This window comes from Leucoraja erinacea, chromosome 7, assembly GCF_028641065.1.
Source record: "Leucoraja erinacea ecotype New England chromosome 7, Leri_hhj_1, whole genome shotgun sequence".
NCBI classification, from domain to species: domain Eukaryota; kingdom Metazoa; phylum Chordata; class Chondrichthyes; order Rajiformes; family Rajidae; genus Leucoraja; species Leucoraja erinaceus.
In genome coordinates this window covers 38,636,255-38,661,625 of record NC_073383.1, presented here as the reverse complement: position 1 = coordinate 38,661,625, position 25,371 = coordinate 38,636,255, and the positions used below count along the sequence as shown (strand labels likewise).

The following is a 25,371-nucleotide window of genomic DNA, read 5'->3' as shown; positions in this document are numbered from 1 at the left end:
TGCCACATTTTTTGTCATCAGCAATGTTTGTCATACAGTCATAGTCATACAAAGCGGAATCAGACCCTTCGGCCCAAGTAGCCCATGCCGACCAACATGCCCCATCTTCACTAGTCCCACCTGACTGCGTTTGTCCACATCCCTCTAAACCTGTCCTATCCATTTACCTGTCCAAATGTGTTTTGAAATGTTGTGATAGTACTGACTTCAACAATCTACTCCTGCAGCTCGTTCCATGTACCTACCATCCGTTGTGCAAAAAAGTTGCCACTCAGGTCCCTATTAAATCTTTCCCCTATCAACTTAACCTTATGTCCTCCGGTTCTTGATTCCCCTACTCTGGGTAAAAGTCTCTGTGCATTTACCTTATCTATCCACCACATGATCTTACACACTGAGTGTGATTGCAGAGTGAGATTTCTGAGAAATCCTCGTCCAGATTCAATATATGTTGGCCCTACTTCTGGTTGCAAAGGGGCACCATGTTTGTGTGATAGTGCCCCTTGCCTTCAACAGGGTCCCTGCTAAACCCCACTCACTTCTCTCCCCACCAAGTCTCCAAAGAAAGTACGTGTTACAGCTGTAAATTGCTCGTCTACCTACCCAGAGACTCACTGAGCCAAGTTCAGACACTGGTGATTGAATAACGCAGGAAGGACCTTGACGTGCTCTGCCATTCCCATTCTTGATGGCATCCCGTATACTTTGTAGTTCTTGAATTGTGAGAGATACCAGGAGCTTGTAGCTAATATCAGCAGGTGGAGCTGCTAGTCATGGACACAGAGTCATGGAAACAGCACAGCACAAAAATGGGCCCTTCAGCCCACCATGGCCTCTTTGACATTCTACAGTAAGTAATCCCACATCCAAATTAGGTCAATATCCTTTTATGCCTTGCTTATTCATGTGACTCTCTAAACATCTCCTAAACATAGTTACAGTATCTGATTCACCCGCCTCCTCTGGCAGTGAGTTCCAGATATCAATCACTCTCTCTGTGAAATAAAACCTTTCGCCTTAAATCCCCTTTGCATTTTCTTCCTCGCCTTAAACCTATGCCTCAGGTTTTTGATGCACCTACTTTGGGAAAAAGATTCAATCTGCCTTATGGAGGCATCCAGCAATTTTATAAATCTCCATCAGGTTATCCCTCAGCCTCCTTCTCTCTTCAGGAAAACAAGCCCAGCCTATCCAAACTTCCCAATAATTAAAATCTTCCAATCCAGGTCGATATCCTGGTGCAGGAAGAAACTGCAGATGATGGTTTATACTGAAGAAAGACACAAAGTTCAAATTCTAAATTGGCGCAAGGCCAACTTTGAAGGTATTAGACAGGAACTCACTCGTTGATTGGAGCAGGTTTTTTGAAGGGGAATGGAACGTCTGGAATGCGGGATATTTTTAAAAGAATGATGACCAGAGTTCAGGATGTTCCTGTTAGAGTGAAGGGCAAGGCAGGTGGGCATAAGGAAGCTTGGATAATAAGGGAAATTGAGACTGGTCAAGAATAAGAAGGAGGTATGGGGCAGGTGTAGGCAGTTGAGATTGTTTATCCCCTGGAGGAGTTTCAGGAACCAAGATAAAAAAAGAAAATCAGGAGGGCAAAATGAGGGCAGGAGATGGCTCTGGGATATAATATTAAGGATAGTCCCAAGAGATTTATAAATGCATTAAGGGAAAAAGCGTACCCAAAGAGAGAATGGGGTTCCTCAGTAATCATAGCGGCCAGCTGTGTGTGGAGCAACAGAAGATGGGCAAGGTCTTTAATGAGTATTTCTTCTCTGTTTCTACCATGGAGAAAGACATTAGGACCGGGAAACCAGGGCAGTCAATGGAAGTGTGTTGAGGACAGTCAGTATTACGGTCGAGGAGGTACTCAAGGTCCTAACGTATGAAGGTAGACAAATCTTCTGGGCCTGATCAGATATATTCAAGGACACTATGTAGGTATGTTACAAAACCTACCTGAATCGTGGCTGAGAATCTGCCCTACCCCGTGTGCGCGATTTTGGCGCTGTTTAGAGGGGGCGGGTTTAAAACGCGATTTTTACTAGGCTGTTGCAATCGAAAATGTTTAGCCTAGTAAATCATTAACGGAAAATCGCTGAAAGACCCTGTCGCAAAAGGTATTATTAGTTTTTATGGCCTTGTATAATAGTTATAGTAGTTTAAAAATCACTCTCTCAACCCGCAACCTCTCGCAGCCCCAGGGTTTTATAAAGCAAACAATTAAAGGTATGTACCTTATTTTTACATTAAAAGGGGCTTCTTAAGAACCCTGTATATAAAGTTTTCTATAGCGAGTAGCTCATTTTGGGCTCTTTATATCCCGCAGTATTTTTCTGGGCATTTGAGGGCACAAATCCAGCGCAATGTGAACGCTCTAAACCAGCGCGTTCACAGGAACCCACTAGAAAGCTGATTTAAATTTACTTTAATTTACAGCAATTGAACATTAAATTCCTTCCATTTGGCCTATAAATTGATGTAAATTAGATTTAAAAATCATGTTTTATTGTGAATTATTTGTGAATATTATTTGGACACTTGGGCTATTTAAAAATGTTAATCATTTATTAAGAAATGGATAGATGTTTAGATCTAGTAATTGAAGTTTGAAATTAGCTACAATTGGGTAACTAACTAATTGTATGCTTTAATTTCAGGTCATCCAAGTAAGATTATTTTATATTTGTTTCAGAATGCTTCAATCTATGATAACTGAAAATTTCATTCAGTTCTCTTAATTTTTAAGAAGGTTATGGGCTTTTGACTGTCCATGATCACAGCTTCTTTGTTATGTCCATAGAAAATCAATAGGGAACAAGATGCTAATTTCCGAGTATGAAAATGGCCATAACTTTTTTATTACTTGAGATATGAAAGTGAATTAGGTGTCAAATTAGACTTATTGTTATGCTTTATCTGGGGATAAATTGCAGACTTGATTTTTTAAATCTCAAAATGTTATAACATTGCTACACTATGGGAAGCTAGAGAGGAAATTGTAGGTGTCCTGGCTGAGATTTATGAGCCATCATTTAATATGTGTGATGTGCTGGAAGACTGGAGGGTGGCAAATGTTGTGCCTATTCACGAAGGGCTACAGGGATTGGCCTAACTACAGGCCACTAACATCTGTGGTTGGAATGTTACCAGAGAGTATTCTGAGGGATAGGATATACATGCATTTAGATGGACAAGAGCTGATTAGGGATAGTCAGCATGGTTTTGTACATGGCAAAACGTGTCTCACAAATCTTATTGAATTTTTTGAAGATGTGACCTAAAGGGCCGATGGGGGCAGAGCTGTAGATATTGTGTATATGGATTTCAGCAAAGCATTCGACAAGGTTTCGCATGGTATTCTGCTCTGGAAGGTTAGATCGCATGGGATCCAAGGACAGCTAGCTGACTGGATAGATAATTGGCTTGATGGAAGGAAGCAGAGGGTGATGATGGAAGGTTGTTTTTCGGACTGAAGGCCTGTGCCTAGTGGTGTACTTCAGGGATCGATGCTGGGGCCTTTGCTGTTTGGTATCTTTATCGATTATTTGGATGAGAACGTACATGGCCTGATTAGTAAGTTTGCAGATGACACTAAAGTGGGTGGCATTATAGTTAGCAAACATGGTTGTCAAAAATTGCAGCAGGATCTTAATCAGTTGGCCAGGTGGGCTGAGAAATAGTTGATAGAGTTTAATACAGAGAAGTGTGACGTGTTGCATTTTGGGAAGTCAAACCAGGGCAGAACCTACACAGTGAATGGCAGGACTCTGGAGAGTTTTGTAGCGCAGGGACATATTTCCTTGAAAGTGGCATCACAGGTGGATAGGATGGTCAAGAAGGCTTTTGACCGTTCCTTGAAGCGCAGTAGGATGAGGGGTGATCTTATAGAGGTGTATAAAATCATGAGAGGAATAGATCGGGTAAATACACAGTTTCTTGCCCAGAGTAGGGGAATCAAGAACCAGAGGACATATGGGTAAATAACATGAGGGGGAAAAATCAAGAGGGACATATGTTTAACATGAGGGGGGGGGGGGGGGGGGGGGGGGGGGGGGGGGGGGGGGGGGAAAGGGGGGGTGAGATTTAATAGGAACCTGAGGGGCAACTATTTTACACAAAGGGTGGTGGGTATATGGAACGAGCTGCCGGAGGAGGTAGTTATGCAGGCACTGTTACAACTTTTAAGAAACATTCAGACGGGTACATGGATAGGACAGATTTGGAGGGATGTAGGCCAAACACAGGCAGGTAAGACTAGTGTAGATAGGACATGTTGACTGGTGTGGGCCAATTGAGCTTTATGACTATGAATATCTTTCATTCTGTCTCTCCCAGTCTCTCTCTTTGTCTCTTCCTTCCTGTCTCTCTCCATCCCCTCTCTCTCTCTCTCTCCCCTCCCTCTCCCGATTTCTCTGTCCTCTGTTCTCTCTGTCATGTTCATAAGGGATAGGAGTGGAATTAGGCCATTTGACCCATCGAGTCTACACCTCCATTCAATCATGGCTGATCTACCTCTCCCTCCTAACCCCATTCTCCTGCTTTCTCTCCAACACCGCTGACACCCATATTAATCAAGAATCTATCTATCTCTGCCTTAAATACATCCACTGACTTGGCCTCCACAGCCTTTTGTGGCAAAGAATTCTACAGATTCACTGCCCTCTGATGAAAGAAATTTCTCCTCATCTCTTCCTAAAAGAACATCCTTTATTTCTGAGGCTATGACCTCTAGTCCTAGACTCTCCCTCTTGTGGAAACAACCTCTCCACATCCCACATCCACTCTATCCAAGCTTTCTCTGTTTATCCCTCTCTGTCTGTTCCTCTCTCTGTTTCTCTCTATGACTCTTCCTGACCATCTTTCTACCTATCTCTGTGTTTCTCTATCTCTCTCCTTCTTCTCCTTCTCCTTCTCGGGTCTCACAACATCAGACACCGTCGCACAGGCAACCCAGCCGGGGTTAATCAGGCCCCTACATGGGTCCCAGCAGCAACCGCCCACGGATCAGCCATCTTAATATCTGCTCTGCAGGAGTTGGGAGATTCTAGTGCGTGGAGGGACTGGGCTCTGTGGGGTGAATCCCGGCCGGGCTCCTCCTGCGTCTCACCAGGTTCAAGGCCTGTGCGCTGCACCTCTTTCTCCTTCTCCGAGCAATTAATTATTTCATGATAGATAAACAGAGAGAGGAGCATAGATAGGCCATGGTGGTTCATTAGGCCTTTCTGTAGCTTTATTAGGTGACTTTCTCACGAAAGACACAGATTGGGGTGCTAACCCAACCTGTCCCGGGTGCCATCTTTCCGTGCCATCAACTGTCTCTCCAGTAGTCACCAAACTATTGGTTGTCACCCAGTCTATCCCTAGGTGCCACTGGCTGAGTACAAAGCTATTCGAAGAGGGTGAACCAAGGAAGAGATAAACTGTAATCCAAGGGGGTGGCAAGAGGGACTCGAAGGGCTGATTGGCCTTCTCTGTATCCATGTGTTTGGCTCCGCCATGTGTTGTCTATGGGGAGAGGTCAGCTTTATCCATGACAGCTCAGCCCGAATACCCCCAGTTCACATCCAGTCGAGATGGGCGGCCAGTTCTGGCTGCTCCAGTGAGTTGGCTCCCGTGCTTCAGAGTCGGGTTCCCCAGTGCCGGGGGAGTGCGGCACCCGAGTGGAACTGACTCCCCCATGGGATGTTAACCTAGGGACTCTCCCAACCCCCACCCAAAACCGGACTACAAAACTACCATTGAATAAACCCATCTGGTACACTCATATTCTTCAGGAGGGGTGGGGGGCGGGGGGAATTGTCCTTAACTGGACTACTCGAGTAACTCCAATTTTTACATGGCTGAGCAAGTGACAATTTTTTCCATATCTAACTAGGTTTGGACTGCACTGGTTGAAGGAGGTGGCTCACCCCCACCTTCTCAAGGGCTCATTGGGGTGGGGGGAGGGGGGTGGTGGTGGGAGGGGGTGGAGCAGAGGAGGGGAGATGGTGGTGGGTGGATAAAGTATGTAGTTAATGGCAGTGCTGGAGTATGTTGTCTTTACTCTTAACACCAGAGTAACCAGTGGATTGAAGGGGGATGGAGAGACCACACAGGAACGGAGTGGCTGGGGCAATGGTTCCCCGATCCCTCCTGTCGATATCTTGGATTGGACTCTCTCTACTTCGATTTCTACTTTGATTTCCTCCAAACGCGTACAGATTTGTAGGTTAATTGGCTTTGGTAAGATTGTAAATTGTTCCAAGTGTGTAGGGTGGTGCTAGTGTTTGGGGTGATCGCTGGTTGTGTGGACATAGTGGATCCATGCTGTATCTCTAAACTAAAACTGGTATCGCTGCATAATTGCTCTGCTATCCCTCAATAAAGGCTAGTTGATGTGTAGCTGTGTGACGAGCCCTCCTGGCTGTAGCTTTGGAACTACCTGGTGTTTATTGTGCTTTGTTGTTTCACAGGCATAGTCGCTGAAGATGTTGCCAACATTCCTGGCATTGCTGCTGATCGGCCAGGGGTTCATTGGACATTCCAGCGGTCAATTTGAAGTGCAGCCCTCCCCCAGCTCCATGGGATGTACAGGTAAGACCCCCAGCATGTGCTTCCTTACCCCAACACATCCCTCCTCACATGTATGAGGCTGAACTCGACTTCCTAGCATCTTGCAGCAGCCAACCAGTAGATCCTGGCCAAAGGTGGAGCAATGAGGTCGGATTTCAGACTGTCAGGAAATCAATCATTTGCTTTTCAATGGTACTTTATTTCATAAGTTCCAGGAGCAGAATTGGGCCATTCGGCCCATCTAGTCGAGTCTGCCATTTAATCATGGGTGATCTTTCTTTCCCCCTCAATCCCATTCTCCTGCCATAACCCCTGTCACCCATACTAATCAAGAATCTGTAAATCTCTGCTTTAAAAATATCCATTGATTTGGCCTCCACAACCGTCGTGGCAATTAATTCCACAGATTAACTACCCTCTGAATAAAGAAATTCTTCCCCATCTCCTTTTACATCGTGAGGCTATGGCCGCTGTTCCTAGACTCTCCCACTAATGGAAACATCTTCTCCACATCCACTCTATCCAGGTCTTTCACTATTTGGTGAATTCTTAATGGTTGAGGGTGACAATGTGCTGTGATTTATTTGTGTTTCAGGGATCCAGGACTGCCCCATCGTTGTATACTTTGTCCTCGACACCTCGGAGAGTGTCGCCATACCGAGCCGTGTGTACGGCGATCTGGTGGACAGCAGCAAAATCTTCACCAAGAACTTTGTAGAGAGGGCGATAGATGAAGACTTTAATGACCGGGTGAAGTTTACCTGGGAGTTTGGAGGCTTACACTTCTCTGACAGGGTGGTAATATTCAGTAACATAACCGCCAACAGAAATGACTTCCTGGCGGATCTGGACAAAATTGAATACATCGGCCGTGGCACTCACACGGACTGTGCCCTCAAAGCGATGACGGACAACATAAAGCAGCACACCTCGTACGACAACGCCATCCGCTTTGCCATCGTCATCACCGACGGTCACGTGACCCGCAACGACTGCGGCGGCATGCAGCAGATGGCCGAGGCAGCCAGGGACGCCAACATCAGGGTGTTTGCCGTCACCACCGACGACCTCCAGAACGAGATAGGTCTCCAGTACGAGCATGCCCTCAAGACCATTGCCAATTTACCCCATGAGTTGTATCGGAGTGACTACGCCGTTGCTTCTGCCACCAATGAGGAGCTACCCAGCAGAACAATCGATCGAATCTATGATGTTATGGTAAAGTGTTCTTTGTTGAAAAGTATCTCCACTTTGGATCACTTCTGTTCTTTGCAGATACTCGGCAATATGTCCTATTATGTGCTGTTGCATTATATTCGTGATAGATGAATCACCAGAACTTAAGGTCACCAGAGATTAAAGTTTTGAGTTGAAGTTAGGGCCTGTAATCTATGGCTGTCTTGGACCAATTACAGTGCAGTACCTATGAGGTAAGACTGGAGTGCAGGGAGTTAAAAACAACATCTCTCTTGGGTTCAGAGTGTTATTCTGTGTTCTGAAACCAACAGATATATAGTTATGGGTCCAACGTTGCCTTATCTGTTTTTGAAATGTTTGATACTCTAAGAGTATTATCTTAATTTAGTTTGAAAATATTATAATTGAGATTATAAAAAACTGCTTATGCTGGAAATCTGAAATAAAAACAGATAATGCTGAAAACATGCAGCAGGTCAGGCAGAATCTGGAGAGAGAGAAAATGTTTCAGGTAGAAGACCGTTTGCCAAGTCTGAACAGACAGAAAGCGAGTTATATACAATAGACAATAGGTGCAGGAGTAGGCCATTCAGCCCTTCAAACCAGCATCGCCATTCAATGTGATCCTGGCAGATCATCCCCAATCAGTACCCCGTTCCTGCCTCTCCCCATATCCCCTGACCACTATTTTTAAGAGCCCTATCTAGCTCTCTCTTGAAAGCATCCAGGGAACCTGTCTCCACCGCTCTCTAAGGCAGAGAATTCCACAGACTCACGACTCTCTGAGAGATAAAGTGTTTCCTCGTCTCCGTTCTAAATGGCTTACTCCTTATTCTTAAACTGTGGCTCCTGGTTCTGGTCTCCCCCAACATCGGGAACATGTTTCCTGCCTCTAGTGTGTCCAAGCCCTTAACAATCTTATATGTTTCAATGAGATATCCTCTCATCCTTCTAAACTCCAGAGTGTACAAGCCCAGCTGCTCCATTCTCTCAGCATACGACAGTCCCACCATCCCGGGAATTAAACTTGTAAACCTACACCGCACTCCCTCAATAGCAAGAATGTCCTTCCTCAAATTAGGGGACCAAAACTGCACACAATACTCCAGGTATGGTCTCACTAGGGCTCTGTACAACTGCAGAAGGACTTCTTTGCTCCTATATTCGATTCCTCTTGTTATAAAGGCCAACATGCCATTCGCTTTCTTCACTGCCTGCTGTACCTGCATGCTTACTTTCATTGACTGATGTACAAGGACCCCCAGATCCTGTTGTACTTCCCCTTTTCCCAACTTGACATCATTTAGATAGTAATCAGCTTTCCTGTTTTTGCTACCAAAGTGGATAACCTCACATTTATCTGCATTAAACTTAATCTGCCATGCATCTGCCCACTCCCCCAACCTGTCTAAGTTACTTCTAACTCTCCTCCCACTCGGTCTAGAGCCAATCAGTGCGTTTTCCTGTTTCTCTTTGCTGCTGTTTCTTCAAAATCCACGGGAGCTCTGAGTTAGAATTAAGTTGCCAACAGGTTGGATGGAGAGGTGGAAATAGGACAAAGAAGACAAGTCACAGCCCATTTGAGTTCAAGGATGGAGAGAGACACAGAGGTCCCATGGAAGAAAGGAGATGAGCTTCTTCCAGGTTGGTGTTCTTGTATAGAAGTGGCAGCAAACTCACAGTAAATAAAAATCAAAATGTTTGATTTTTCTCAATAATCTCAGTCCTCTCTCTGAGTTCCCACATCCCCGATGAGGCATTGCGCTGGGAGTTCATCAGTTCTCGTCAGTAGCATAGTGATGGGCCATGTTGACGATATCTGGATCATGAAGAATGAAGGAGAAAAGAAGTTATACTTTACAAGTTTGGAATCACTTTAAAAACAACTCTTGGAGTTTGAAAAGGTGCTTGTGAATCAGGGATAAGGAATAAATTGTTCCAGCAGGCTCAGGAAGTGACAGAGGGAGGACTGATGTTAATTGAGAAAAATCAAAAGATTTTATTTTAATTTATTTTTGCCTTTGCTGCCACTTCTATTCAACTGTGTCATTGCTGTGTCAGCGTTGTCATCTGTGAGGTCAATGCTTGTACACCCCAATGCTTGGGAATCACAATCTGTTGGGTTTTGTAATTAGGAATTGTATAGCATTGAGAATCAAGCGATGTGAAGCATTTAGCAGCTATAGTTTATAACTTTAGTAGCTATACTTTACAACTGTGTTAGCACTGGTGTACTGGTAGCCACAGAGTACTTTAGTGAATCCTGAAGTCATCAAAGATGCAACGTGTATAAGACTGATAGGGTTAAGAATTGACAGACATTGTCAATGCATAAGAGCCAATAACCACCTTCGAGATACCATGGGTATAATGGGGAAATATTGATCCTCAGCCTTTACCATTTGTCAGCTCTGTTGATTTGTCCAGGAGGCATGGAAGAAACATAATAGGAGGATAAATAAGCCACTCGACCCCACAAGAATGGTCTGGCATTCAATATGCCTGATCCACCGCAGGCGTTGTCTCCACGTTTATGCCAATTGCCTGATGTATGATGTAGGGATTTACACCGAAGAAAGACGCAAAATGCTGGAGTAACTCAGCGGGACAGACGGCATCCTGGGAGAGAAGGAATGGGTGATGTTTCGAGTTGAGAGCCTTCTTCTGCTGAGCTACTCCAGCATTTTATGTCTATCTTCCCTGGTCCATGGTGCCTTTGTTGAGCAGTCTAGCCTTGACTCAGTGTAACTATTTCCCTTTGCCTCTGTACAATGAACAATACTGCCCTGTCCACCAAATTAAAGGTTGCCCATTAAGTTGACTCACTCCAGTATTGGCAGATCTTCAGAGTAAAGGAGTGATAGTCCATCTTTTTTGGCTTTATTTGGGCTGTTCCTCAGGGTTGAGGATGACTTCCTTCTACTCACCTCTGAGAGATCAATGCAGAACAAGCAAATTCCTGTGCAGATGGAGCAAGAAATCCCTGAGAGGGCGGGTGGTGGGAGGAATTGTTAAGGATGAAGCAGGTTCCTTTAACTGTTTCAACTTGTCTTCGATGTTCTCTTATCATAGAGTCTTCACATTGTATATTAATGACATGGACGCGGGAATTGAAGGCTGTGTGGCCAAGTTTGCGGATGATACGAAGATAGGTGGAGGGACAGGTAGTGTAGAGGTAGGGGGGACTCTGTAGAAGGACTTGGACAGGTTGGGAGAATGGGCAGAGAAGTGGCAGATGGAAAACAGTGTAGTAAAGAGTGGAATCGTGTACCTTGGTAGTAGGAATAAAGGCGTAGAATACTTTCTAAATGAGGAGAGGATTCAGAAATCGGAGGTGCAAAGAAACCTGGTAGTGCTGGTGCACGATTCCCCAACAGTTAATTTGCAGGTTGAATCAGTGGTAAGGAAGGCACATGCAATGTTAGCATTCTCTCCGAGAGGACTAGAATATAAAAACAGCGATGTAATGCTGAGGCTTTATAAGGTATTGGTCAGACTGCTTTTGGAGTATTGTGAGCAGAGTGGGGCTCCATATCTGAGAGGGGATGTACTGGCATTCGAGGGTCCGTAGGAGGGTCCGGGATAAATGATCCCATGGACAATTACGATAACATGAGCATTTGACAGCACTGTACCTCTAAAGTCTAAAGTAAAGTCTAAAGTCTAAAATGTATGTCAATTTCAGTTCTGGAGGATGAAGGACCTGTTGTTCTACATTAATGGTATCTGTTTGTGATGGTTTGAAATTTCTGGTTGTAAATGGTTACACTTTGATAATTGTACAGGAATCAAGTTTGATAGGTTTACAGGTTAGAGATGAACATGGGGTTATGAATTGGAATCTTTACAGCTGTAATAATTTGTGATCATACAATGTTATGGATCGATTGTTCTTCATTATTAAGAATTCATAAGAAGGAAAAAAATAACTTTCAATGTTTAAGGGTGACACAGTAGCACAGTTGGTAGAGCCGCAGCATCACGTTGCCAGAGACCCAGGTTTGAACCAGACCTCATTAGCTGTCTGTGTGTAGTTTGCATGTTCTCCCTGTGATCACGCGAGTTTCCTCCAGATGTTCTGGTTTCCTCCCACATCACAAAGATGTGTGGGTTTGTAGGTCAATTGACCTCTGTAAATTGCCTCTAGTGAGTAGGGAGTGGATGTGAAAGTTGGATAACATAGAACGAGTGTGAATGGTTGCGACTCAGTGGGCCGAAAGGCCTGTTTCCATGCTGTAACTTAATCAAATGTGTTGCATTTCAAAACACCTCAGGCTCCTCGCTCAACATAACTCGAGCTTCTTCAGATGTCTATTGTTACATTATATCTTCTAATGTTCAGTAGAATGGATGCCTTTTCAAAAACCTAATGTTCATTCCCATATCACTCTGGGCATCTCTCATATAATCACTGAGTTGAAGATTGATACCGCACACCAGGATGCCATTCTGTCCATCATGCCTGGATTGGCTCTTTAAAATAACTATCCAATTTATCCCACTATAACCATCATTCTAATAGCCCTGTAAACATTCCCCTCCAATTCCCATCTGAAATAACTTACTTATTCTGTTCCTGAACAATTTAAAGTCTCATCTCCAAAGAGAAAAGTTCCCTCTCTGGTTCTTCTGTTTCCTTTTCCAGTTACCTTAAGCCTGAAACCTTTGGTTACAGATCTGAAAAATTATATTAAATGAGTCTACATGATTTTGAAGTCCTATATCAAACGTTCCCCTTACCTTCGCTGTTGCTCCATTCTTCTGCCAGTGGACAATTCTCCACAGGTCCGGGTCTCCATGGACTTTCTTGGATAAATAAGTGGCAATAATGTCAGTGGAATTGTAGTATTGATATTGACACTCTGAAGTCTCAGGATGAAAGGATTATCCTTTTTAAAGTTTTGCCCACTGCAGCCAATCATTGGTCATGTTTTGATACACTGGAACAGTAATTAGTCTCAGTTCTGAATCTTGACTACATTTAGTAATTGTGCTAAGGCTTTTCTTAATGGTTCAATTTTCATGTGATCTATGCCATTGTGATATCCTTTGAATTTATTTTCCTCTTTGTTTTACAGCGAAGAGAGGCCTTCCTCAAGGTGAGTCTGTCTACATTTTTGCTCAATTCCCTTGTCTTTCCAAAATGCATCTATTGATCTGGTCTCCAATGACCCACAGGGATTCGCCATCCTCTGTGAGAAGTTCCTATCCACCCCAGTTTTAAAAGTTTTAAAATAAGTATCCCCCTCACTGGCAAGATTATACAGCAGATGGATATCTACCCTGTCATATCTCATCAGAATTGTATCTGTTTTGGCGAGATCCCTCCCCTTCCTCATTCTTCTAATCTCCAAATGACATCAATCTAATTTCTTGAGCTGCATGTGGGAGAAACCCACCGACAACAACCAGTTTGGCAATCTTGTTCCGAGATCCAAGTGGGGCTTCAGTTTGGGGGTCAAAAAATCCTTGTTTTGCATTCCATTGCGAAATAGTCAACTCCTGTCCAAGATTCCTATGAATTTCTCTTCCCTTCTTGGTAAATTCCTCTTGCAGGGCTGTTCATGGTAGGGGGCATGCTGAGGCTGTGCGCAGATTCAATGATGATTCAATGATACTTTATTGTCACTTGTACCTAGGTGCAGTGAAATGCTTTGTTTTGCATACACCCCTACCACCGCACGTGACAGCAGGACTCCCCCGCCAGGTCCTCCCTTCATTCTTGGTGCCCCCCCTCCCCCCCCCCCTCCCCCCCCCCCCCCTCCCCACTTCGCTCTTGCCGACCCCCTGCCAGTTATCTTACGGTGGCGCAGGTCCCCTCCTCGCTCTCGGCAGCGCGGGTCACCCTACGCTCCCAGTAGAAGGTGCAGAGAAACAAGAGAATGTGCCTGTGTCTGGTTGGATGGAGACCTTCAGAACCTGACAATTGAAGGAGATCCATGTTGGGGAGGCCTTGGGGAAGTGAAAGATTGTAAATTGTACCCCTTGCAGGGCTGTCTTGAGAGTGTGGATGTGGTCAGAGCAGCTTTGTCGGTTGAAGTCTGCTGTGTGGTCACTCCTTCCGTTTGGAGCATTCCTTGAGGATTTATTATAATCCCCCAGTTACTCCCTCCCCCCCAACACCAACACTCCCTTGACCCACTGCCTTCCCGTGATCAATTGGAAAGAAATTATTACTTGCTTGGAATTGTTTTTCTAATTTTTTGCAGCTGTTAGAATGAATCCATTCAAAGAAAATGAAAGAATGAAACGTGGTTTTAAGCCGTTGTGATTGTTCCCCAGAGCAGCCCCTGGGACATTGATCTTCAGTTCCTTGATTTTCCAACAGTGAACATCGAGAAGAAGACCAACAAGGAGGATGAGGGAAAGCAGCAATGCTTACTAAACCTGGTGTAGATCGCCAAAGCCTTGTCCCATGTGTAGATTCAATAATTAAGTTAGCAATATTTAAAGTGAAATGATTAATAGCAGCCATTGGTCATTTGCAGTGATGTTCGAGTGCATTTCCTTCATTAACCATGACATTCTGTGACTTCCAGTGTTACAAGATGAAGTGCCTGACATTTACAGGATCCTCTGGACTGAAGGGATTCAAAGGAAGGAAGGTGAGTAAACAACATCCTTGCATTCCACTTGGCAATGGTGTCTTCAGCTCCATGAGGAACATGTACCTCCAGACTCCAGAACATGTACCTCCAGTACCCTCTAGATCTTTGCAAGTTAAGGCCTCAGTCTTCAGGGAAGGGATGCACAATCGATTTCCCTGAGCTCAGCATTGGTAATATCCCCCCTCGCTCCATTTTTCCAGGATTTCCCTTCACCCCACCTCCTGCATTGCTGGGATTCTCTCCCTATATCCCTGACTGCCCTGAGCTAAACAAGCCAGTAGACATCTCCAGAGGGGGTTAATGGAGCCAATGAAGTATTTTGCTCTCTGGTTGTGATATTGGCTCATGGTTCTGAGGTTGCAATATTGCCTGACTTTGTTGCTGTCCAGCAGTCCCTACGGCATGAGTTACCTTTGGATATGGAGTGAACTCAGCCTGTGAAACACTGGCCTCCTGAATGGGCAAGTCAGGGGCTGGAGTCTGGCTCTGAGACTCGATGGGGAAGAGTTCATGCTCCCATGCTGCATACAGGGTCAGTTCCCGATTGAGAGGTTAAATCCAAGTTTCATCTGCCTTATTGTTCCTGCCAGCTGCGACTTCCCCTCAATAATTGAAGATTGACTGCCTGTGCCTTCACTGAACACGAGACGGGGACTCCTGCCAGCTGCCAGCCTCCCCCATCTGCCCACCACCTATCCACTGTACGCGAAGCACTGGGATGGGAGGGTGGCATGGTGGCACAGCAGCACAGTTGCTGACTTACAGCACCAGAGACCCAAGTTTAATCCTGACTATGGTTGCTGTCTGTGTGGAGGTTGTATGTTCTCCCCATGACCGCGTGGGTTTTCTCCAAGTGCTCCGGTTTCCTTCCACACTCCAAAAACGCATAGGTTTACAGGTTCATTGGCTTTGGGTTTTTTTTAAATGGTAAATTGCCCCTATTGTGTTGGATAGTGCAAGCTTATGGGGTGATCGCTGGTTGGCGCGGACCGAAGGGCTAGTTTCTGTGATGTATTTCTAAACTAAACTTAACTAAAGGAAGTAAGTGAAAATTCAGGTATTTATTTTTAATAGTAATGCACTTTAATTGGGTATAATGTATAACTTATGTCTTTTTTAGGGAGAAAAGGGTACGACTGGTGCTGTCGGTGACCCAGGTGACTCTGGGCGGCCGGTGAGGATTCTTTTATTCAGAAATTTATTTGAAACCTTATAGCTTGAATTTGTTTTTCATACCAAAACCAATAATGATTTTTTTCCTACACAGGGTGATCCTGGTATTGAAGGACCCATCGGCTTCCCTGGTCCCAAGGTAAGATGTCACATCTAACGTTTGTCTGGCCATCTCGCGATTCAGGAACTGAGTGTCCTGACCCTCAAAATCCTTTGCACGGGGCCCAAACAACACCCAGTGCTTACAGCTCTCCTTATGCCAATTCTCTGGGTGCTGACTGAGTAATCTAGAGATCTATTCATCTCGTTTTTATGGTATTCAGTGGCCTTCACAGCTTTCTTGTTGCAAATTCCACAGATTTTGGAGAATTCCCTTCCTTTATCCAAAATCTTGTGCTGTGTAACGTGAATATAGGTCTCCCCCCCCTCCGCCCCCCCCCCGCCCCCCCCCCCCCCCCCCCCCCCCCCCCCTCCCCCACCCTTCACCCCCCTTCCCACCCCAATGGAGAAATAGCCGTCCCATATCCGTCCAAACTCCATTGAATGCACGCCTAGTTGACCTAATATCTCCTCATGCTACAGTCACACCATCTCAAGACTGGGTCTGAGGAGCTCTCGAAAAGACCATTGGGAAAGGCTGCAATCCACAATACTGGGATGATAAGAAGGAAGTGCATGCAGGGTGATCTCCAATTATAGCACATAGGTGATGGGACAGGTAGCCAGCCATTTATCCCCCCCCCCCCCCACCAACTATACTGCAAAATGGTAATGTAGGGCGACACTGAACAAATGGTTCATTAACCCAGTCAATCTGTATCCCCCCCAACACTTATCATATCATCAGATCTCCCTTGAGGACATACCTATCTGACTATTTAACTGATATGTTCTATAAGCTGGCTATGAGAAAGCCAGCCAAGCAAACCAAGCTAACCAGGAAGGGACCTGCCCAGAGTTATCTTGTTCATGAGGATAGAATGCGTTCCCAGCCTCCTGCTGCTGTTTGGATTGCAGATCGAGGTCAACCTGACACTAAAGAGGGCAAAAGTGTTACAAGTTCAGATTGCACCCAACCCTTGACCCTAGAGACCTTTCAGGTAAATGACTCAAACCCTGCATGGTCGGACTATGCTGATTTTCACAGCACAGTGCCAGCATCAACTCAGCAGAAGGGAAGAGTCTCCCTAAACCTAGCATCTTTGCCTGCACAAACCAGAGATGGGGCCATGCAGAGAGTAGAAAGTTATCTTCACTGGCTGGGTGGTAATCTGATGATAGTCATTGATTCACATTGCACAGAGCCTCCAGTGGGTGGACTGTTTGCTCTGTTACGTTGGTGTCCATGCTAGCTTAATGTTCCACTCACCATCACTGTGACTCTTAACAAAACAATGAGTCCTTGCCCCAATAGCATTTGGTTCCATCTCCACACAACACTACACATGGGCTTGGGCACACTGGACCCCATGCAATTAAAAAGCATCAGGAAGCAGTGCCTTGACTGGCTGTGTTAATGGTATTTCTTTATCTCTTTTTCCAGGGTTATCCAGGAATGTTTGGAGAAAAGGTGAGACATCTTCTAAATCTCCGCCGTCTTTCAGATGTTGATACAGTAATGAATGTGGTCAGCTGGATATAACCCAGGGACTCCATCAATTCTTGTAGGCTACGGGGACTTGATCGGAAACTCCAGCTTGCGTGTACACAGGTCTAAACACGGGCCTATTGGTGCAGCCTCCAAATGATGGCTGATCAGAGCCGCATATCTGAGGCTTGGAAGGGTGTTGGAGTGAAAAACCGCCCCGAAATCCCCGTTGGGAAAATGGGTCTAAAAAGATGCTGACACTCACTGGCAATGCGACCTGTGCAAAGTTGATGTCCTGCCTTCTCTATATGTTAGTACCCAACTGTGAAGCTCCCTGCAAAAGCAGGTTGGGCTCCGATTACTGCCTGTTGCCCACCATTACAGCCCGGGATAGTGGTAAAGGGGAAAGTGATGTTGAGCAAAGCAAGCAGTGTCTTCCAGTGGGTTGGTGGAGCCAGCAAGCGGAGCATCCTGCTCCTAGTGACTTGCGCTTGCACATTTTGTGCCCCCTTAATGATTGTACAACAGAATTCAGATGTGTCGCTCACACTGGAGGTGTCTCGGTAACCACGCAATTGATGCATGCAAAACTAATGGAAGTGTTATTCTAAATCTTGCTGTCTGCTTTACAAACGTGGTTATTAACACTCTGTTTTTAATTTTTAGGGTGAAATGGGATCTGATGGAAAGAAGGTAAAATTCTTTTATTTTTAAACATTTCAGACGGTCTAATATTTTCTTGTTTTTTTTGTTGTGACACTGTCTACGTGTTCCTAATATGTTCCACATTCTTATTATTCCTCCAGGGGAATGCTGGATTACCAGGTCGGGATGGCATTGATGGGCAGAAGGTAAGCTCTTTCATCCCATCTGGGGTGAAGTGAATTGAAGCACTACTCATTCCAGTTAGGGATGGTGTCCTGGTTGTGGTGGGGCAGATATCTTGTCCTCAGGAGCTGGGTGCTGGTGGGACAGTCGAGGACAAGGCAGCCATGCTGTGCAGGAAAGCAGACCGTAAACATACAATGTGGTGAAGGATGGTGGAATTCCTGCCCATGCCGAGAGAAGCTCAAATAAAAATTTTAATCTGCACAATGGATCATTGCCAGGCCGACTATAAAGGGTATAGAGCCAAAGTGGGTGGATAGAGTTTAAACCGTCTGCATGTAAGCAATGTGAGATCTTGTTAAATGCCTTGCTAAAATCCACATAGGCAACGTCAAACGCCCTGCCGTTGCCAATCCTCTTGGTCAACTCAAATTTGTGATACATGATTTCCCACACACAAAGCCTTGCCGACTATCCCTATCAGCCTTTGTCTTTCCCAAAGCAAATATATTCTGTCGCTCAGAATCCCTTCCTGTAATTTTCCCACAACTGATTTAAGGCATATAGTTTCTTGTCTTATTCCTACTGCCTGTCTTAAATAAGCAGACAACATAGTCATTTCCCCAGTCAGCCAGAACTGCACCTGTGGCTAACAAAGATTCAAACTTCACTACCAAGTCCCAGCAATCTCCTCTCTTGCTTTCCATCAGGTCCTGGGATACACTTGGTCAGGCCCCAGGGATTTATCCACCTTTGTGCATTTAAAGGCCTCCACACCCACTGCAATGTAATGTTAATATGCTTCAGTATATCTCTATTCCCTCCCCCGAATGCATTAGATTCCATTGTCCTTCTCCAAGTCAAATACAGACGAGAAATATTCATTTAAAACGTCACCCATTTCATAAGGATGTACAGCACACATAGATCACTACACTGGGGGGACCTACTCTCTTCTCTAGCTATGCTCTTCCTCCTAATATACGGATAATCTCTAAGGATTCTCCTTTTATTGTATCTGCCAGGAAAATCTCAAGATCCATGTTTGCCCTCCTAATATCCTTCCCAGCTGCTGCTACCTGATATATGTTATTTTCATGAGTATTCCTTATCAATTAAGGTTTCCTCGTCTTACTGGTTTTGCCCTTCACACTAGCAAGAACATGCTCTTCCTGAACTTTTCCCATCTATATTGTGAAGCCTATATATTTGCTCTGCCTGCTGTACATAATTATGTCATGTTACATGTGACATATGGTAGATCCCAGTTATTCTACCATTTGCAATTAACAGCGCAGTATTACTGATTGTATGTATCATACATTGAATACATTTGATTAGCAGCACATAGTGGAATAAAGGTTGTTTTTATTGTATTAATTTCAGGGAAAGCTGGGACGTGTTGGACCTCCAGGATGCAAAGGAGATTCCGGTGAACCGGTGATGTTAACTTATTCTTCCTTTTAATCATTCTTTGGGTAAAGGTGAACCCAGATAACCACATTTGTGTTGTTACACTCAGTCATTCAGATCATTTAATTTGAGAAGATCATTTTTGAGCTTTGAAAGCAGATTGCTAAATTGCACATTGAAATTACACAAATTCTCCATTAATGTATTTTTCAAGCTACTAATAATAATAATGTTTTTTGGTGTTAATTGACTGGATACGGTATATAATCTACCAGTTTAATTATTGCTAGCATTAAGGTGAAAAATCAATGAAGTGGTAGACTTATTCAAGTGTACGATATGAGTAACTTTAGAAAATAGATGATTCTGATTTACTGAAAAATCGGCGTAGAGTTCTCAGAAAGGGGACCCTTACATAACCCAGGAACTGCTTGTACTATACCACCATCTGCCTCCAGCACCAAGTCCACTCTCTAGATTAAAGGACCCAATCTGTTGATAACCTTCGTATTCAGTTGAACTTTGGACTGGTTAACCTCCATGGATCCAGTGTGTTCGACCTGATCCTGAAAACACTCGTCCATCCTCTGGTTTTCTCCTGTTCCATGTTTCTCCCCCCATCATCTCACCCCACCAGGCCTTGTAAAGATCCTCCTCTGCCCATGTCTCAGGAAGGAAACACTTTGCCAGCTCCTAGCCCTTCCCCTCTCCACCAGGAGCCATGAAGTCCCACCTCCTTGAAGCCTCGTCTTGCAAGTCCCCGTCTCTGACAGGATCACTCCGCACCCCGCCCATTACCATGCTTCCACTGAGTGCCCACCTCACAGCTCACCAGTAAACCTCTGGGTGTAGAAACAAAGAACTCCAGACGCTTGTTATTACACAAATCTCTTTAGTTGTCAGAGCCGATTAAATTACAGACACGACGATATCCTCCTGATTCAAGATGTAGGCAACTGGCTGGGGGGCAGGATTCATGAGTGCAGGAAGAAGTGGAAAATCTCACATCAAAAGGGTGTTACTATGGTCCTTGCACTAATGTAGCCATGGTCTTGTTGTTCATAGGGTCAACCTGGTTACTCAGGAGAAGCTGGTGACAGAGGATTTGCTGGTGATCCTGGAACTGAGGTTTGTATGTGTTCATGACAAAAAATTATTAAAATTGACCAAGAAATATCTGCGTCGGCGAAAAGGGCCTGACTCACTGACCACAGATGCTTGGCCTGCAGCTAGTGCTTTAGTTAGCCATCTGGTTTAATTTAGTTTATTGTCACGTGTACTGACGTACAGTGTAAAGCTTGATGGCGTGTTAACCAGTCAGTGGAAAGACAATGCATGATTGCAATCGAGCCATCCACAGTGTACAGATACATGATAAAGGGAATAAAGCGAATAATGTTTAGTGCAAGATAGTGTCCAGTATCGTCAGATTAAAGATAGTCTGAGGGTCTCCAATGAATCTGGTGTTGAGGTCCTGGGTCAGTTGAAAGGAGCAAGAGATGCTCCCATTGGGGATGAGGGTTAAAGTGGGATAATTGTTGATTCGGTACATGGCAATAACTGAATGGTCGATTTAAACCCCCTAGTTTAATTCAATATAGCCCTTGGTTGACCTATATTTTTATCTGAGTATATTGCTGAATAGACAGCGACTTGTGAACTGTTTGGGTTGCAAACAGTTTTCAGCAAGGGTCTCGAGAGGACCTAGAACGCGGTTGTTCCTGATAACTGGTGTGGATTCAATGGACCAAGAAGGCGCCTTCTGCCTAAAACAAATCTTTGCTCAAAATTAATCTCATGTATTAATTCTTAGAATTGATGAACAGTCACATGATATCCCATCTTTGTAGCAGGGATTATTCTGTCTGGCCATTGGATCATGTGGTGGGAGAGCTACTGAGTAAAACTGTATTTATTTTCCCTTCCAGGGAGATATTGGGCGCCCAGGAAGAAGTGGACCTCCGGGACCTCCAGGAGACAAAGGTTCCCGGGTAATGTTGAGCAAGTCAACTGGTTACTCTGAATGCTGAGAGTAGTCCATACGAGAGATGGTAGAGATGCCGTTGAAATTCATCAATATATTAGGCTTCCTTTCGGCAAAGAGCTTTCCTCCACTTGCCAGGATTTGCAAGGTTTTGTGAAAATCTTAAAAACTGCAGATGCTACAAATCGGAAATAAAAATGGAAAATATAAGAAACAGCAGGTCAGGCAGCAACTGTGGAAGAAGAAACAGGGTTAGCGTTTCAAGTCTGAGACCCTTCATCGGAACTGGGAAAGAGATTTAAAAAAAAGAACAAGGAAGGTTTCAAAGCCCTCCGTTTCTTCCTTGGACAGAGACCCAATTAATTTACCTCCTCTCCTCTACTTGACATAACTGTCCTCACCTCTCAATAACTTTCCTGTTGACTCCTCTCACTTTATTAGGTCTGAAGAAGGGTCCGAAGCCGAAATATCACCTATCAATCTTCTCCAGAGATGCTGCCTGATCCACTGAGTTACTCCAGCATTTTGTGTCGTTTTTGTAAACCAGTATCTGCATTTCCTTGTTTCTATAAACAAAAACAAGTAGGTAGCCTTGTTAGCCCTAAAGCTGAAATTGGAGAGGGAATGTGTTGGTAGGTTAATTACAAATTGCCTCTCGTGTAGGTGGGTAGCAGGAGAATTGGGGAGGAGTTGATGGTGAGCGATAATACCTTACCAGGAATTAAGTGAGAGAATAGGATCGCTCTTGGAGACAGCATTGAGGGGATGAACTGAATGACTGTCTCCTACATCATAGGAACATATGAGAAATGTAGATGAGTCACAGCCTAGCATGATATTTGCATGATATGTTGCTTAATCAGGGAGTGATGAGCTGCAATGGAGAAAAATGCTTTATCACCCAAAAAGTAAGCAACTCAAAGAATCAAATGGCATTGGTCACCCTGTTATAGGCAAGATGTTGATAAGCTGGAAAGGGTGCAGAAAAGATTTACAAGGACTCGAGGGCCTGAATTATAGGGAGAGGTTGAGCAGGCTAGGAATTTATTCCTTGGAGTGCAGGAGGATAATGGGTAATCTTATAGAGTTGTATAAGATCATGAGAGGAATAGATGGTAAATGCAGTCTTTTACCCAATGTAGGGAAATCAAGAACCAGAGGACATAGGCTTAAGGGGGGGGGGGGGGGGGGGGGGGGGGGGGGGGGGGGGGGGAATTTAATAAGAATCTGAGGGGCAACTTTTTTACACAAAAGATGGTAGCTATATGGTAGCAGGTAGTTAAGGCAGGTACTATCACAACATTTAAACAACATTTGTGTACATGGGTAAGATAGATTTAGAGGGGTATGGGCCAAACGCAGGCAGGTGGGACTAGTGTAGATGGGGCATGATGGTCTGTGTGGGCAAGTTAAGCCGAAGGACTTGTTTCCATGCTGGATGAATCTATGTTACTTCTACCTTGTTCCTGATGGTAGAAGTGAAATGAGAGTATGATGGTGTGGGTCCTTGATGATGCTGGCTTCCGGTTTAAGGCAGTGCCTCCTACCGATTCTATCGATGGTGGGGAGGATAGTAACCGTGATGGGCTGGGTGGTCCATCACCGGACTGCAGGCAGCAGTTGTAGAGAGAGAGAGAGAGAGAGAAAAATGAAGGTAATGGTTCAGGCCTAAAAGTGTATAATCGGGATGGAAACGGCTGTTTTTCTATCTTTACTCAGTTCTGAGGCGAGATTATCACCCTGAATCATTATCTCTGTTTCTCTGTCTAAGCTGCTGCTTGACCATAGTGTCTCCGGCTTTCTCTATTCTTACCATCTCTTCCCTGTTTGTCAGGACTTGCATCACACGCATTGTGATCCCATTTCTGACACCATGTAAACTTTAAAGTTAATGAATTGGTTGTGGTGCACTTTGAAATGACTTTCTGACTGAGAGTTGGTGCACGTGTACAAAGCTTTCTATCTTCCCACGGCAGAACAACTTGGCTGAGTGTCACCACTCCATGTCTGTTATGATCTGAAACAAAGGGTGGGGGTGCATTCTCTGAGCACAAGGGTGGGAGTGCATCTTGAGAAGGAGGAACAGCAGTCTTGCAAGTCGGACCCTTTTCATGCTGCCTCTTCACTTTCCTTTGATTAACTGTGTTTATTTTCCTTAGGGACCGCTGGGACCTTCTGGACGTTCAGGAGCCATGGGTCCAAAGGGAGTTCCGGTAATTATCAGCATTCCAAATCAAAACCAGTCCAGTGTTCCTGAGTGTTCCAGCAATGCCTTCCATCTCAGCTTGTTTTGTACCTCAGGTTGTGGCTTCAGTTTACACTGGGTAGTTCAGAGGAGACTGCTGCCTAATAATCATCAGGATGGCAGGAGACATTCCACGAACACTCCTGTAAAATTATTGCGGCTCCTTCACAACTCTATATTTGTTACTCATTTCTCTTGTCTATTTCTTTTTCAACCTAATGCTGGATCTCCCTTGTTTTTAAGTTTCTGTCTCTTCTGGCCATCTTCTGCCCATTCATCTGACCCCTTCAATATCTAGGATTTGTATTGCCATTGTTTCATCCTTTCCTTTTCTCATTCTGCCTCTTCCTTATCTCATTTTCTGGCTGCTTCTCTCATTCTTTTGTTCTTTATATTATCTTCTTACACTTCCTTCTGGCCCCTGATCAATCACTCTCTTCTGTTTTAGCTGCTTTTTTGTTCCTCGGCCTGCCTCCATCCCACTCCCATTTTCTTCTTTCCTCTCTAGTGCCTCTCAATCATTTCCCCTTTCTCACGTATGATCTTACTCCCCCTCCACTCTTTTCCTTCTTTTAAAGTCACGTTCCTTCCTGCTTAAGTCAGGATTTTTTATTGTCATATGCACAAACAATCTTCCTGATATAGTAGTGGCTAGAGGATCTGGGGTGACCGAGGAACTGAAGGAAATCCACATTAGGCAGGAAATGGTGTTGGACTGAAGGCTTATAAATCCCCAGGGCCTGATGGTCTGCATCCCAGGATACTTAAGGAATTGGCTCTAGAAATCATGGATGCATTGGTGATAATTTTCCAATGTTCTATAGACTCAGGATCAGTTTCTGAGGATTGGAGGGTAGCTAATGTTATCCCACTTTTAAAAAAAGGTGAGAGAGAGAAAACAGGAAATTATTGACCAGTTAGCCTGACATCGGTGGTGGAGAAGATGCTGGAGTCAATTATAAAAGATGAGATAGCCGAACATTTGGATAGCAGTAACAGGATCGGTCCGAGTCAACCTGGATTTACGAAGGGGAAATCATGCTTGTCTAATCTTCTGGAATTTGGTGAAGATGTAACTAGGAAAATGGACAAGGGAGAGCCAGTGGTGGGATGGTGCATTGCCCTCAATGACCAGCCTGAGTCCACCACTCTCTATGGCATCTTGCAGTCCATAGCAGACCATGGTGCAACCAGTCAGAATACTTATTACATTCATCTCCTCTCTATTTCCCTTTTCTCCAAAACCCTGTATTTGATTTCCTCTGCAGTTATTGATATTACTTTAAGGAATTTCAATTTTTTTGGAGCAAACAGAGGCCTTTATATAAAACATATTTATATTCTGCTTCATAGGTGGAATTCCTTGTTAATATACTAGCAAGTAACATTTGTGAATGAGAATAATTAACATCAGTGCATTCCAGCAATAAATTAAAGTGGCGTCATCATTTACTCAGCTAGCAGAGATCACAAAAGGTGTTCCCCAAATGCAGGCTATTCAACTGCAAAGACTGTGGTAGTTGGGAATAGCATGCCTGTTAAATAACACGTTATCTTTAACCTTTACACTCCTTGGGCAAACTTTTAATTTGATACAAACTCCCAAACCAGTCACTTTCTATTGAACGCATGCTCACTGTCCTTGTTCTCAACCTAATCTGAGAGAACCCTTACCTCAATGTCCCTTTCTGCTTGAACTGGGACAGATCTAACTGGGGGAGCCAACATTCACTGCCCATGTTCGGCATCGATAGGGTATGCCGGTGTTTTCCCA

The 25,371-nt window shown here is 44.4% G+C and overlaps 1 protein-coding gene across 3 annotated transcripts in view; it reads left to right on the top strand.

Annotated features, from left to right (window-relative positions):
• The window catches only part of col6a2 (collagen, type VI, alpha 2), a 68,841-nt gene that overhangs the window by 2,230 nt on the left and 41,240 nt on the right, over positions 1–25,371 (top strand). For all 3 annotated transcript variants that reach the window (XM_055638313.1, XM_055638312.1, XM_055638314.1), the window contains exons 2-14: positions 6,462–6,582; positions 7,157–7,779; positions 12,837–12,857; positions 14,298–14,363; positions 15,487–15,540; positions 15,634–15,678; positions 17,083–17,109; positions 17,794–17,820; positions 17,934–17,978; positions 19,342–19,395; positions 20,434–20,496; positions 21,297–21,359; positions 23,512–23,565. In XM_055638313.1, coding sequence (XP_055494288.1) covers positions 6,477–6,582; positions 7,157–7,779; positions 12,837–12,857; positions 14,298–14,363; positions 15,487–15,540; positions 15,634–15,678; positions 17,083–17,109; positions 17,794–17,820; positions 17,934–17,978; positions 19,342–19,395; positions 20,434–20,496; positions 21,297–21,359; positions 23,512–23,565 — 1,248 coding nt within the window. In that variant the 5' untranslated portion in view covers positions 6,462–6,476. The remainder of the gene's footprint in view (positions 1–6,461; positions 6,583–7,156; positions 7,780–12,836; positions 12,858–14,297; positions 14,364–15,486; positions 15,541–15,633; positions 15,679–17,082; positions 17,110–17,793; positions 17,821–17,933; positions 17,979–19,341; positions 19,396–20,433; positions 20,497–21,296; positions 21,360–23,511; positions 23,566–25,371) is intronic.